Consider the following 12,433-nt stretch of genomic DNA (forward strand, 5'->3'; position numbering starts at 1 on the left):
ATGCACACCTGCCCACACATACTTGCACACAATCACCCCATCCCTACAAAGCAAGTTCACATTCACCACCCCCCATGCCCACACGCACTCACACACATTCACATGCTGCCTGCAGCAAAGCACCTGGCATTTGACAGGCCAGCTGGGACACCCCTCAGCAGGGTCGGGGGCCCTTCTGTCCTGTCTACCCCTGGCCTACCCTGGCCCACAGTGGCGCTCCTGCCCTTGCTGAATGAATGCGGGACGCTGGGAGAACCCCTGTGTTTGCTCAGGGAGGTCCAGCTGGTGTGTGCTGCTCTCTGCTCTGATTCTGCCCAGCCTTCCTCCGCGGTACCCCACTGTGCACTGTGCACGTGCTCTTGCCCCTGCCTGTCCCCTTCTCCCTGGCTCTGGGCTCCCCAGGAGCTGCCGGGGGCATTTTCCAGCCACAGGTGACTCTGGTGGAGATCCCTGTTGCTGCTTCTCGATTCTGCCTCAGCCTCCTCTGGACATGATGAGCTGTCTACCCCGAGACATGCACTGGGCTGAGCCCTCCATCATCTGCTCGCAAAACACAATGATGCCACAAAGGGGTGCTCACAGAAGCTCCTTTTCACAATGTAGAAGCCAGAGCCCGGAGAGGTTGGGTAACTTGCCCAGAGTCACAGAGCCAGGAGGGTGCAGGGCAGCACATGACCCTGGCTGTCTGACTCTAAAGCCCATGCTCCCCACCACAGCTCTCCCTTTTCCAGGCTTCACTGCTGGGGGGAACGCCTCTCAGGCCCAGATGCATCCCAGTGGTCTCAGCTCAAACCCTCCGGGAGCCCCCTCTTTGGCTGGACAATGTAAGCCCTCATTATGGCCCCCAAACTTGGCCTTCCTGTTCCTGGCAGCTTCACCCTAAGCTGTCTCTTCCCCATGTCCCCAGGTGTGCCAGGTTCAGCCCCCTACTCCAGCTTTCCTGTATTCTTCAGGGTCTGTTAGCCTCCAGCCCACCTCCTCCATGAAGTCTTCCCTGATCACCAGGCTTGAGGGTTCTCCTGAGATGTTGGGTCTTGGGGTGAACCCTGACATTTGTGATATGCATGAAGAGAAAGAAGTTCTGACATCTCAGACCTCTGGCTGCCCCTTTGGAGCCTGGGTCAGGGTTCAAAAGACCTGAGATCCAATCCCGAGCCAGCCATTTGTAATCATGAGATCTGATCCTGCAGGATTTTCAGCAGCTCCCCTCTGCCTTCTGGGAAATTGGAACTCTGGCGCTTGTTTACCCACTTATCCATGCCACTTAGCACTCAAGTCCTTTCAGCTCCCAGTCACTCACAGCCTGGGGGCTTTGCACCTGCTGTTCCCTCTCTGGGATGTGCCCCTCCCACACCTCTTCCCTAAGCTCTGCCTCTGGTCCTTCCAGACTCAGCGAAGGCCCCTCCTCGAGGCTTCCTTCCCCACACCCCCGCAACAAGTTAGTGTTGATCTTCATCTGTTGAGTTGTCCCTTATCCCCTCAAGACTGTGGCTCCTAGAGGGCCAGGATTCATCACTGAGTCCCTTGCCCAGCTGTGAGGTTGACAGCAGGCTTGTGAATTGAACAAAAGCCAATCAACCATTTGCAAAAGTCAGGTGAACTCTCAGCCAGATGCCTGGCGGGGTGTGTTTTGCATCCTCCCTTCCCCACCTCCGTCCCCTCCCAGCAGCGATGATCACAGCATTCACCTGTCCAGCCCCACAGCATAGGGGGCCGCCTTGCCCTGGGTTAGCTCCCAGCCTTCCTCAGGCTTCCCTGAACCACCCAGCCCTGACAGCAGGGGTCAGAGAGGGCAGCCTGCACGATGCCAACAGCCCCTGCCCGACCCCCCAGACAGGTTGCTAAGTGGCCTTGCAGATCCACTTTCCCCCATGCCAAGTCCTTGGGTGGTTGCCACGACAACGGGCTGCGCTCTCTCATTGGCGGAAGGCCTCTGGAGTGTGTGTAAAGGGTCTTTCCTCTTTGCCTTCCTCCTTCCCACACTCCACCCAGCATAATACACACTAATATGGCCACTTACAACAGTATCATTACCATATAACCCAGTCAATGATAACACAGAATGGAAGAACGTTGCTTTTATACTCTGCACTATTGCCATATTGAAATAAAGGTTACAAAATAATATGTTCAGTGTGACGCCATGTTATAAAAATTACACACACACAGAAGCGAGACCTGAAGGGTATCTCAGAAGCATCGGCAGGGCCACTGTGGCTGGCAGGATGTAAATGCTTTAATTTCCTCTGGTGTGCTGATTACTATTTTTTTTTTTTAAATAAGTGCAGATTGCTTTTGGCAGAAAGAAAAGAGCAGTAAAATAGGTGATGTCCAAAAGCCCCATGGTTTATGGAGGGTCTACTGTGTGCACATTTTATCCTGGAAACTAAGATGAACGAGGCCCAGTCCCTGCCCGCCAAGCCCTCACGGTCCGTGGAGGAGATGCAGCCACTCGGTGGATTCTGGTGCATTCCTGTGCACGTGAATGGCAGGGGGAGCCGGTCTCTTCCTCACGGTGAAGGAAGGGGATGCTGCATTTGACAACCACCCACAGCAGGCAGGGGTGGGCAGCTGCAACCTGCAAAGCACCCGACGGGGACATGGAACGGCCCCTTTCTGAGACCGTGGGGGTGCTCAGCACAGAGCAGGGGGCCAGGCGCACAGTAGGTTGATGACAGACACCAGCAGAGGTGAGATGAAAAGCAGGGTGGCCAGGCGCGGTGGCTCACACCTGTACCCCCAGCACTTTGGGAGGCCAAGGTGGGTGGGTCACCTGAGGCCAGGAGTTTGAGACCAGCCTGGCCAACATGGTGAGACCCTGTCTCTACTAAAAATACAAAAATTAGCCAGGCACGGTGGTGGGCGCCTGTAATCTCACAGACTCGGGAGGCTGAGGCAGGAGAGTTGCTTGAACCCGGGAGGCAGAAGTTGCAGTGAGCCAAGATCGTGCCACTGCACTCCAGCCTGGGCGACAGAGCGAGACTCCATTTCAAAAAAAAAAAAGAAAAGAAAAGAAAAGCAGGGCAGAACCCTGGGATAAGGAGGGCTTGCCCACCACATCACATCATCTTGGTGAAGAGCCGGACCGTGTGCAGTGCCCACTCATGTGGCACCAACCCCAAGGTGGGAGAGAGAGCAGGGCTGTTCGGGCTTCTGGCCTGTCTGGCCCCTGGGAGGGCTGGGATGCAGCCAGGCTGGGTGCTGACCATGGTGCTTGGAGCACGTGTCAGAATTGGGAGCACGTGTCCTTGCATTGTGGCTCCATTACTTAGAGGCTGCAAAGTCAGCTCATATCTCAGAGTGGCATCAGCGACGTGGGCACACTGATGGCAGGTCCCTGGGCAGCTCTGAGGCCAAGAGGAAGCAGCATGGCACCCCACACATTCTCCCTTGTGTCAAACTAAGAGCCGGGAGACTGGATTAATTTGTTCGAGGCCTTCTGTTTAAAACTGGAATTGTGAGCACACCTACTTGGCCGAGCAGGAAGTCCATCAAAGCTGAGACACAGTGCACCACGCTGCAGTTGACCTGGGTCAAGTGCATGCCCCACTGGTGCAGAAATTCTTTGCCCACCAACATCCCTTGGCAGGCGTCCCACCTGAAACCCCCACTTGGGTCTGCCCCGATCTCTCCTGTGGACGGGAACCCCTTCCCCTACCCAGAACAGGGATGCCATCTGGCCTGATAGTGGCTGGGTCCCCAGGGCTCCACAGGGAGCTTGTGCTCGCCCATGCTTGTAACTGCCTGATGCAAGAAGAAAGGAGCCACCATGGCTGTTTACAGCACTGAGCAGCAGGGTCTCCTGGAAAAAACCTAAGCCTCGGAGTCACGGAGACCTGTGGGCTCCAAGCCCAGCTCTGCCTTGAAAGTGTTGCATGGCCTTGAAAGTGGGACCATGACAACAGAGGCCACTGTCACTGCTCACTGCATGCACACACAGTCACTACCATCCCACGCTCCTTGCAAATGCCAGTTTGTTTAAAAAAAAAAAAAAAAAAGAGGCTGGGCACGGTGGCTCATGCCTGTAATCCCAGCACTTTGGGAGGCCAAGGTGGGTGGATCACCAGGTTAGGAGATTGAGACCATCCTGGCTAACACGGTGAAACCCCGTCTCTATTAAAAATACAAAAAAAATTAGCCATGCATGGTGGCGGGTGCCTGTTGTCCCAGCTACTCGGGAGGCTGAGGCAGGAGAATGGCGTGAACCTGGGAGGCGCAGCTTGCAGTGAGCTGAGATTGCACCACTGCACTCCAGCCTGGGCGACACAGTGAGACTCCACTTCAAAAAAAAAAAAAAAAAAGAGCTCATATTTAATGAGCAGTTACTATGTGCCATGCAGGTTCCAACAACAACAACAGCAACAACAACAACAACAACAACAGCAACAGCTACCACGAATGAGCGCTTAGCAGGCACCAAGCCGGATGCCAAGTGCTTTGCAAATGTTGGCGCTCAGAAAACAATACCCCAAAGTACGGAGCCACAGCATGCTGAGGACTTTGACCTAAGGGAGAGTGGAAGGCCTCGGAAGCAGGGTCTCTCTGACCGCCTCCTGCCCTCCTGTCTCTCACCCTCTTCCTTCCTACCCCCACTGAAGTGAGCCATAGCAACCAGAGTTCCTCTTCCCCAAGGCGGGTCATAGAAACTAGAAGTTCCTCCCCAAAGCCAGCCATGAAGCCTAGAAACATGAGTCTAACCTTTCCCTCATTCTGTGCACAACCTGGCCATGGAGCCATTCTCTGACCTAGCTTGCCTGAGAGTGGGTCCTAAGACCCCCTGTGCCCTATACCTGGAGGAAGAAGGACTCCCCAGAGAGGCCAAGGAGCATCTGAGCAGACGGCCCTGCTGTTTCCCCACTCAGTCTGTTCCCATCAGATCACACACCTTTTGTCCAATCATATTTCTACATGGCCACCCAGTTATCATCCAATCTAAGCATAAAAATAGGCCAGGCACAGCGGCTCACGCCTGTAACCCCAGCACTGTGGCAGGCCAGGCGAGTGGATCACCTGGGGTCGGGAGTTTGAGACCAGCCTGACCAACATGGAGAAACCCTGTCTCTACTAAAAATACAAACTTAGCTGGGTGTGGTGGCGCATGTCTATAATCCCAGCTACTTGAGAGGCTGAGGCAGGAGAATCGCTTGAACCCAGGGGGTGGAGGTTGCAGTGAGCTGAGATGGAGCCGTGGCAATCCAGCCTGGGCAACAAGAGCAAAACTCCTCAAAAAAAAAAAGAACAGTGTTGGCCGGGGGTGATGACTCAAACCTATAATCCCAGCACTTTGGGAGGCTGAGGCAGGTGGATTGCTTGAGGCCAGGAGTTCAAGACCAGCCCGGGCAACATAAAAAGACCTCATCTCAACAAAAAATACAAAAATTAGCCAGGTGTGATGGTGCATGCCTGTAGTCCCAGCTACTCGGGATGCTGAGGTGGGAGGATCGCCTGAGCCCGGGGAGGTTGAGGCTGCCATGAGCCATGATCTCACCACTGCACTCCAGCCTGGGCGACAGAGCCAGACCTTGTCTCAAAACCAAAACTAAAAAGGACAGTCCTCCCTGGGTCTTTGGACCTGCGTCCCTGAAGGCTCCTGTGTCACCTAAAACTTTGATTAAATACATCTGTCATGCTTTTCTCTTGTGAACTTGTCTCTTGTTATAGGAGTGTCAGCTGTGACCCTTTCAATGGGTGAGGAAACAGACCATACCTTTGTGCGCCTACACAAACATGATCTCATTCACATGATAATTGTCATAATCATTATTCATGAGGATGATGATGGTATTATGGACTGAACTGTGTCTCCCCGAATTCCTGTGTCGGTAAAGTCCTAACCCTCAGGACCTCAGAATGTGACTGCATTTGGATGCAGGGCCTTAAGAGAGGTCATCAAGTTAAAACAAGACCGTTAGGGTGGATCCAATCCAATCTGCCTGGTGTCCTTATGGGAAGAAATCAGGACCCGGATGCACACAGATGACCCGTGACGATGCAAGGAGAGGACGGCTGCCTGCGGGCCAGGGATGGGGAGCCAACCCTGCTGACTCCTTGATCCTGGGTTTCCAGGCTCCGGAACTTTGAGACAATTTATTTCTGTTGTTCAAGCCCCCAGGAGGCTGACACAGATGATGGTAACAGTAACGGCAGCAAGCGTTTCCCACAGCCCTCTTCTGGGCAGGCGCTGTGCTCACTGCCACCCAGGCAGCGCCTCGGTGAGCCCTGGACCGAAGGTGCCTGGGGGTCTCCGTGGATTACTGAGGGGCTCCCAGAGGCTCCAGGCGGGCGGCACCTCACCCAGGGCACGCAGCCAACCTGGTGCCTTCATGCGCCCGCCTAAGCTTCAGAGTGCACATCCCAAGCGCCACAGTGCCACTCACCCTCCAGGCCAGCAGTGCGTCATGGTAACTGAGGACTCGTGCACCCCTCAGTGGCACTGTCAGGATTAAGGTCAGGAAGGACCCTGTGTCCAACCACTATGAGAGAGGAGGGTCGAAAAGAAGCACAGCAGAGAGCGGATCCAATAAACTGTCTTAAAGTTCTGGAGCCTAGAAACCCAGTGGATCCAGCCTCCGCTGAGGCATAAAGAACCCAGGTCCTGGCCTGGCGGGGACGGGGAGGGGAGAAGGGGCTTGTCCCAGTCACCAGCCATTCCAGTGCTGGGTTCTGGTGCAGGGGCAGCCTACATGGCAGTCCCGGGTGGCCCCTGGCCACCACCGCATAAGCCATCCCTCACCTGGCACCTGGGGGTCCTCGCCTAGATAAGGAATTTTGGTATTTACACAAGCAATATTAACAAATATTAAATACAATATTAAATATGAAATTTACATATACATATGTATGCATATGTATATGTATGTATACATATATAAATTTAAATATACAATATTAAATGTATGAAATATTAAATACAATAATCTCCCATCTCGAATCCCACCACCCAGAGGAAATTTCTGGTAACAACTTGTTAAAATATTTTCAATCATTTTTTATATTTGTATGTGATTATGGAAGCGTGTGAGGCGCACAAACACACACACACACACACACACACAGTCTCTCTCTCTCTCTCTCTAACGAAAACGGGATCACATAATTTACATCACCCTTAACTTGCTTCTTTTAGGGAACACGCTGGGAGAGCGTGCGTGTTGATGTACACAGATCCGTGCCGTTATTTGCAAACCCTGCAGGGTCCCGCCTGGGTGCTGGCAAGCCCCAACTGTCGGCTGTTGATGTGACGTGTCTGCACCACTATAAACAACAGCTCTGTACACACCACTGTGTGGCTCTTGTCACCAGATAATTGGGGACAGGTTCCCAGGGGAATTGCTGGGTCAAACAAACATGTCTGTGTTTCAGACTCATAAAGCCTGTACCAACCTCCACCCCGAAGCAGGGACAAGAGCAATGGCCGTACCTCAGGCCCCAGATGATAGTTCTCGGAAAACTCTCTTAGGGGTGGGCTCATCCACGGCCACCGGGACCCCCTTCTCTCTCCACCCTCCCACCGCCGTCCCCATAAAAAGGCCCTGACTTACATAAATCACACGGCTCGGAGACCCTGAGGTGCTGGAAGCAGGGACAGAAATGATACTCTCTGAGGAAGTTCTGGTTTCCTGAGAAAGGAGAGAGGAAGAGATTGAAGGCAGGTACCAACATTTGGGGCCTTCAGAGGCGACTGTCAGGAGTTCCACTCCAGCAGCCATGCCAGCGCACTGTGGTGTTTCTTTAAAGTTGGGGCTGGGCCGGGCACGGCGGCTCATGCCTATAATCCCAGCACTTTGGGAGGCCGAGGTGGGCGGATCACGAGGTCAGGAGTTCGAGATCAGTCTGACCAACATGGTGAAACCCTGTCTCTACTAAAAATACAAAAATTAGCCGGGTGTGGTGGCAAGCACCTGTAATCCCAGCTACTCAGGAGGCTGAGGCAGGAGAATCGCTTAAACCTGGGAGGCGATGCTCAGTGAGCCAAGATCGCGCCACTGCACTCCAGCCTGGGTGACAGAGAGAGACTCCATCTCAATGAATGAATGAATAAATAAATAAATAAATAAAGTTGGGGCTGAAGGAATTCTTGGAATAAACACACAGGCTTGGATGAATGACTGAAAAGCTGGCATCAGGCAGACATGGTGGGCCACATGAGACCAGAGTGATGCACAGGCCAAGCCATTCTGCAAGCTCCGGTTATGTTCAGAGGCGTCATTTTCCACCGGGATTATGGGGACTCGCTGCAGCTTAGTCCACTGGCCCAGGTTCCTGGGAACACGGGACCATCTTGGTCACCCTGAAGACCCTCTCTAGCTTGGCCCCCGGCTCTGTCCTCCATGCCCTCTGACCCTCCATGGGCCCCCAAGCCTTTCTCAGCTCAAAGAGCACCTGCTCCCACCTGACACACAACTTAGAAATGGCCCTTTGGAGGCCCCTGGCAGCCACTCTCCCCACTGCACCTGTGGGCTTGTCCTGGCCTTTTTGCTGCTGTCACGCCTGGGACCTGTGTCCTCCTTACATGCTCGCTGCTGTCTGGGGCCACTCCTCCCTTCCGCACCACACCCACTGTGTCCCCTGGGCTGATGGTTTTTGTGACTGTCCTGCCTCTCCCCCCAACTCAGCCCCTTCTAGCCCTGCGGACACACTCCTTCTGTGGTCCCCACACCTCTGGCTGCACCTGCTGTCCCTCCCCACCTGCAGGGCAGGGGCCTCTCCTGGTTCAGCTCTCATTGGAGCTGCACACCCCTCTTCTGGTTCAGCCCTCACTCCTGGGCCACCTGCCTGGCCTTCCCCACGCCTCCTATTCACCCTGTCCAAAAGAAGCCCATATCCACAGAGGCCTCCCCAGCCCTCAGCAGCCAAGAGCTCAGCCCTCACTCTCCCCACGGCCCCCACGTCCTCTGCTGCTTCGATGGTTTCCCACACCGACCACAGCCCCCACTGCAGCTCCCTCCTCTCATTTTCTGAGTAGACCCTTTTCTTGCCACCCCCAACAATTCTGTCCTGCCCATTTCAGGGGCCCATCCATGCAGCGGTGCCTGCAGCCCAGGAGGCACCACAGTGGATGGGCCGATCTGTGTCCACATTCGTAGGTTGAATCCTAACCCCCAGGACCTCAGAATGTGGCTGTATTTGGAGACAGGGTTTTTAAAAGGTCACTAGGATGGGCCCTAATCTGTTATGCCTGGGGTTTCTACGAGCAGGGATCAGGACACAGACACACACAGGGAGTCCATGTGGAGGCACAGGGAGAAGGCAGCATCTACGAGCCAAAGAGGGAGAAACCACCCCAGCTAACCCCGTGATCTTGGCCTTTTGGGCTCCAGAGCTGTGGGAAGGTGGGTTTCTGCTGTGCAGGCCACCCAGGCTGGGTGCCTTTATCGGGGAAGCCCCAGCTGCCTGACTCAGGCTGGGCATCGTGCAGCGGCTGGCGTGGGTGACAGTCAGCACCTCCTACACTCAGCGCACACCAGCGAGGATGGGCAACATCAGCGCCGGATGTGGGGCCACATGCAGCAGCAGGAGGACAACCCTGTGCGGCATGCGGGTGGCGCCTGGGCAACCCTGAGTGCAAACTTGATTCTGTATCTAGAAAGGAAGGAGAGGAGGGAGTGGGCATGACACTCCACCACCTGTCCGCCACCTCTGCACTCGCCTCCACTCCACCGGCCCAGGTCCTCTCCATGCCCCGTGTCTCCTTATATCCTAAGCTTGGCAACTGCCGCTGCCACCGCCTCTTCCTCCTCCTCCTCCTCCTCCTCCTTCTCCTCCTCCTCCTCTTCCTCCTCTATGAGGCCTGCCCAGCTTCCTTGGGCCTCCCTCAGCCCTGGTGCAACATACCAGATGGGCACCAACTCTGGGGTCTGCCTGCCCCCTGGGACCATGGATTTCTGCAGGCTGGCAGGGGCTGGGTCCTCAGTCATGCCCATGATGGCCCAATACCACCTGCTGTTTGCAAAGTAGACAGCTAGTTCTGAGGTATGTGACATAGGATCTGCTGTTCCCACTGTTCCTGGGCCAGGTCGAATGTTTTACAGGCCAAAATGATGGCTGCATACATTTTATATGAATACACTGAAACACCCTTTGAGTCTCAGCATCCTCGTCCATCCCCCGGCAACAGCTCCCTGAACGGGCTTTCCGTTTCTGAGGATTAGATCAGGGATGAGGCACGTGAGGTGCTTAGCACTGAAAAATTCTCCCCACTATTATTTCAGCTCAAGGTGGGCTCAGGAGATGACCTTGACAGAGAACCCTCTTCTCTGCAAAGCAGATGAACATTGGGTGTTTTAGAAGAAAGATTCCCTTAAGCCGAGCACACTAACAGCAGCACAGGAAAGTCTCCCAGGCTCCCGAGGAATGTTTCACAGCCTCCAACTGTGCCTTGGTACAAATGGGAGGGAGGGAGCGTTGGCTGGTTTCAGCACGGGGCCAGGGGCCAGGTTTGCTCTCTGCATGTTTGAGGGGGTCTAGGTGGGGCAGCCAGATCACTGTCCTCATTCCCTTCTCTGGGCTCAGTCCCCAGCTCTGCGATGGGTGGGGACGAGTCAGAAGGGAGCTGAGTAGGCCTGATTTTCCCCAGTGGGAGGAGGCTGGAGCTTTTTCTGACTTTCTCCCTACCCAACTCCAATCGCACAAAGGTGCTTGGCAATGGAACTCAATATCCATATGTTCTCCCAGGCCCCAGTACAAGCGCCTTGTTCAGACCCACAGAAATGGAAGGGCTGGGAGCTCACCTGGCTCCAATCCCCACCGGCTTTGCCTGGCCCCAGGGAGGCAGCTGTCCTTCAACAGTCACTGGGGAGGCCTGCCATTACGGTCACATGGTCTGACCCCTCTCATCTCCATGTGAAAGCTGAGGGGCTGAGGCTCAGAGAGGGCTAGTGACTTGCACCAGGTCACACAGCTGGGAGGAGGCAGAGCAGAACTCCAATGCCAAGCCTCACTCTACCGCCCTTGGCCACCGTGGAGAATTGCCGGGACCGTCTCGCTCCCATTCAGCCGGAACGGCCCCGCGTTTGGTCTCCACAAGCCTGTTTCCTCGTTCCTCAATGGCCCCAACAGTCTCCAGCTTCCTCCTGGACTCCCACCCACAGTAGCCACCACTGAGGCCTCAGTCTTAACTTTTCCAAAGGAGACCCACCTTGGAAACCCACAACCTACAGGACCAGCCCGGCCAGTCCAGGCTTCCTCCACTGAAGTCACCCAGCCCCTGGCCAGAGCAGGGACCCCTCTGAGCTGAGCTGTCCCTGTGGCCACCTTCACCGTTCTTGGGGCTTACCTTGGGCTACGCACAGGCACAGGGCCACCCCCTTCTCACCCCAAGGTCCTGAAACCCACATTCAGTCCCCTGAAGATCACTGGTTCCTCAGACACACCACCCAGAGCCAGAACCAGACTGGACCATCAGCCGCAGCTCCAGGAAGCCGCCTGTGACCACTGCCAGCTGGGCCCGGCCCCCTCTCGGTCACGGCGCCTCTGAGCATCCTGCACATCGGAGGCTGCCCATCCACGTCTGTCTCCCCCACCAGACAGGGGGCTCCTTGTGGGCAGGGACCCCTCAGGTCTTATTCACCTCTATGTTCACAGTGCTCAATCCCAGAGCACACACAGTAGGTGCTTCGTGGCTTGTGTGTTGAGTGACCATATGACCAAACGCCCGAGGCGGGGGCGTTTGCACTGGGGACAGGGCAGCTAGGACCAAATCCTTCTCACCTCTGCTGAGCACCCTGGCCAGATGCCAGGGACGTCAGACATGCTGTCTGTAAACCAAAAATTAAATGCTGGGGCTCCCCAGCCATCTCAATGGACTCTATCCACTTGGCCAGGGCACGCCAAAGTTAACCTGAAAGACTGGTTCAGGCCATGATGGGAAGCGGGGGTCAGACATGCCTCACTATGCCTGCCTCCCTTTGGAATTCAGGAAAAGCTCACCAGCATTTAACATCAACGCAGACCTTAAGTCTGATGAGAAACATTTACAGTCTATTCTCTCTGAAGCCTGCTACCTGGCAGCTTCATTTGCATGACAAAACCTTACACTCCACAAAGAGACATTCCTTTCTACAGATATTAACTCTTTCAACCAACTGCCAATCAGAACATTTTATTTTTTTTGAGACAGGGTCTCACTCTGTTGCCCAGGCTGGAGTGCAGTGCCATGATCTTGACTCGCTGCAACCTCTGCCTCCCGTCTCAAGCGATTCTCATGCCTCAGCCACCTGAATAGATGAGATTACAGGCACGTGCCACCATGCCTGGCTAAGTTTTGTACTTTTGGTAGAGAGCGGGTATCACCATGTTGGCCAGGCTGGTCTCGAACTCCTGACCTCAAATGATCCACCCACCTCAGCCTCCCAAGGTGCTAGGATTACAGGTGTGAGCCACTGTGCACGGCCAGTCAGAATGTTTTAAAATCTACCTATAACTTGGAAGCTCC

General features: G+C 54.8%; 1 protein-coding gene across 19 annotated transcripts in view; it reads right to left on the reverse strand.

The window, feature by feature from the left end:
* Positions 1-12,433, reverse strand: part of ABLIM2 (actin binding LIM protein family member 2) — a 193,398-nt gene that overhangs the window by 71,891 nt on the left and 109,074 nt on the right. For 18 of the 19 annotated variants that reach the window (XR_010156438.1, XR_010156426.1, XR_010156436.1 and 15 more), the window contains exon 9: positions 7,542-7,619. The exons of the other annotated variant lie outside the window; for it this stretch is intronic. Coding sequence is in view for 2 of the 18 variants with exons in the window: in XM_003310247.6 (XP_003310295.1) it covers positions 7,542-7,619 (78 nt within the window). In the remaining 16 variants the exon portion in view is untranslated. The remainder of the gene's footprint in view (positions 1-7,541; positions 7,620-12,433) is intronic. 19 annotated transcript variants of the gene reach the window in all.

The sequence above is a fragment of the Pan troglodytes genome, chromosome 3 (genome assembly GCF_028858775.2).
Source record: "Pan troglodytes isolate AG18354 chromosome 3, NHGRI_mPanTro3-v2.0_pri, whole genome shotgun sequence".
In the NCBI taxonomy this organism is placed as follows: Eukaryota; Metazoa; Chordata; class Mammalia; order Primates; family Hominidae; genus Pan; species Pan troglodytes.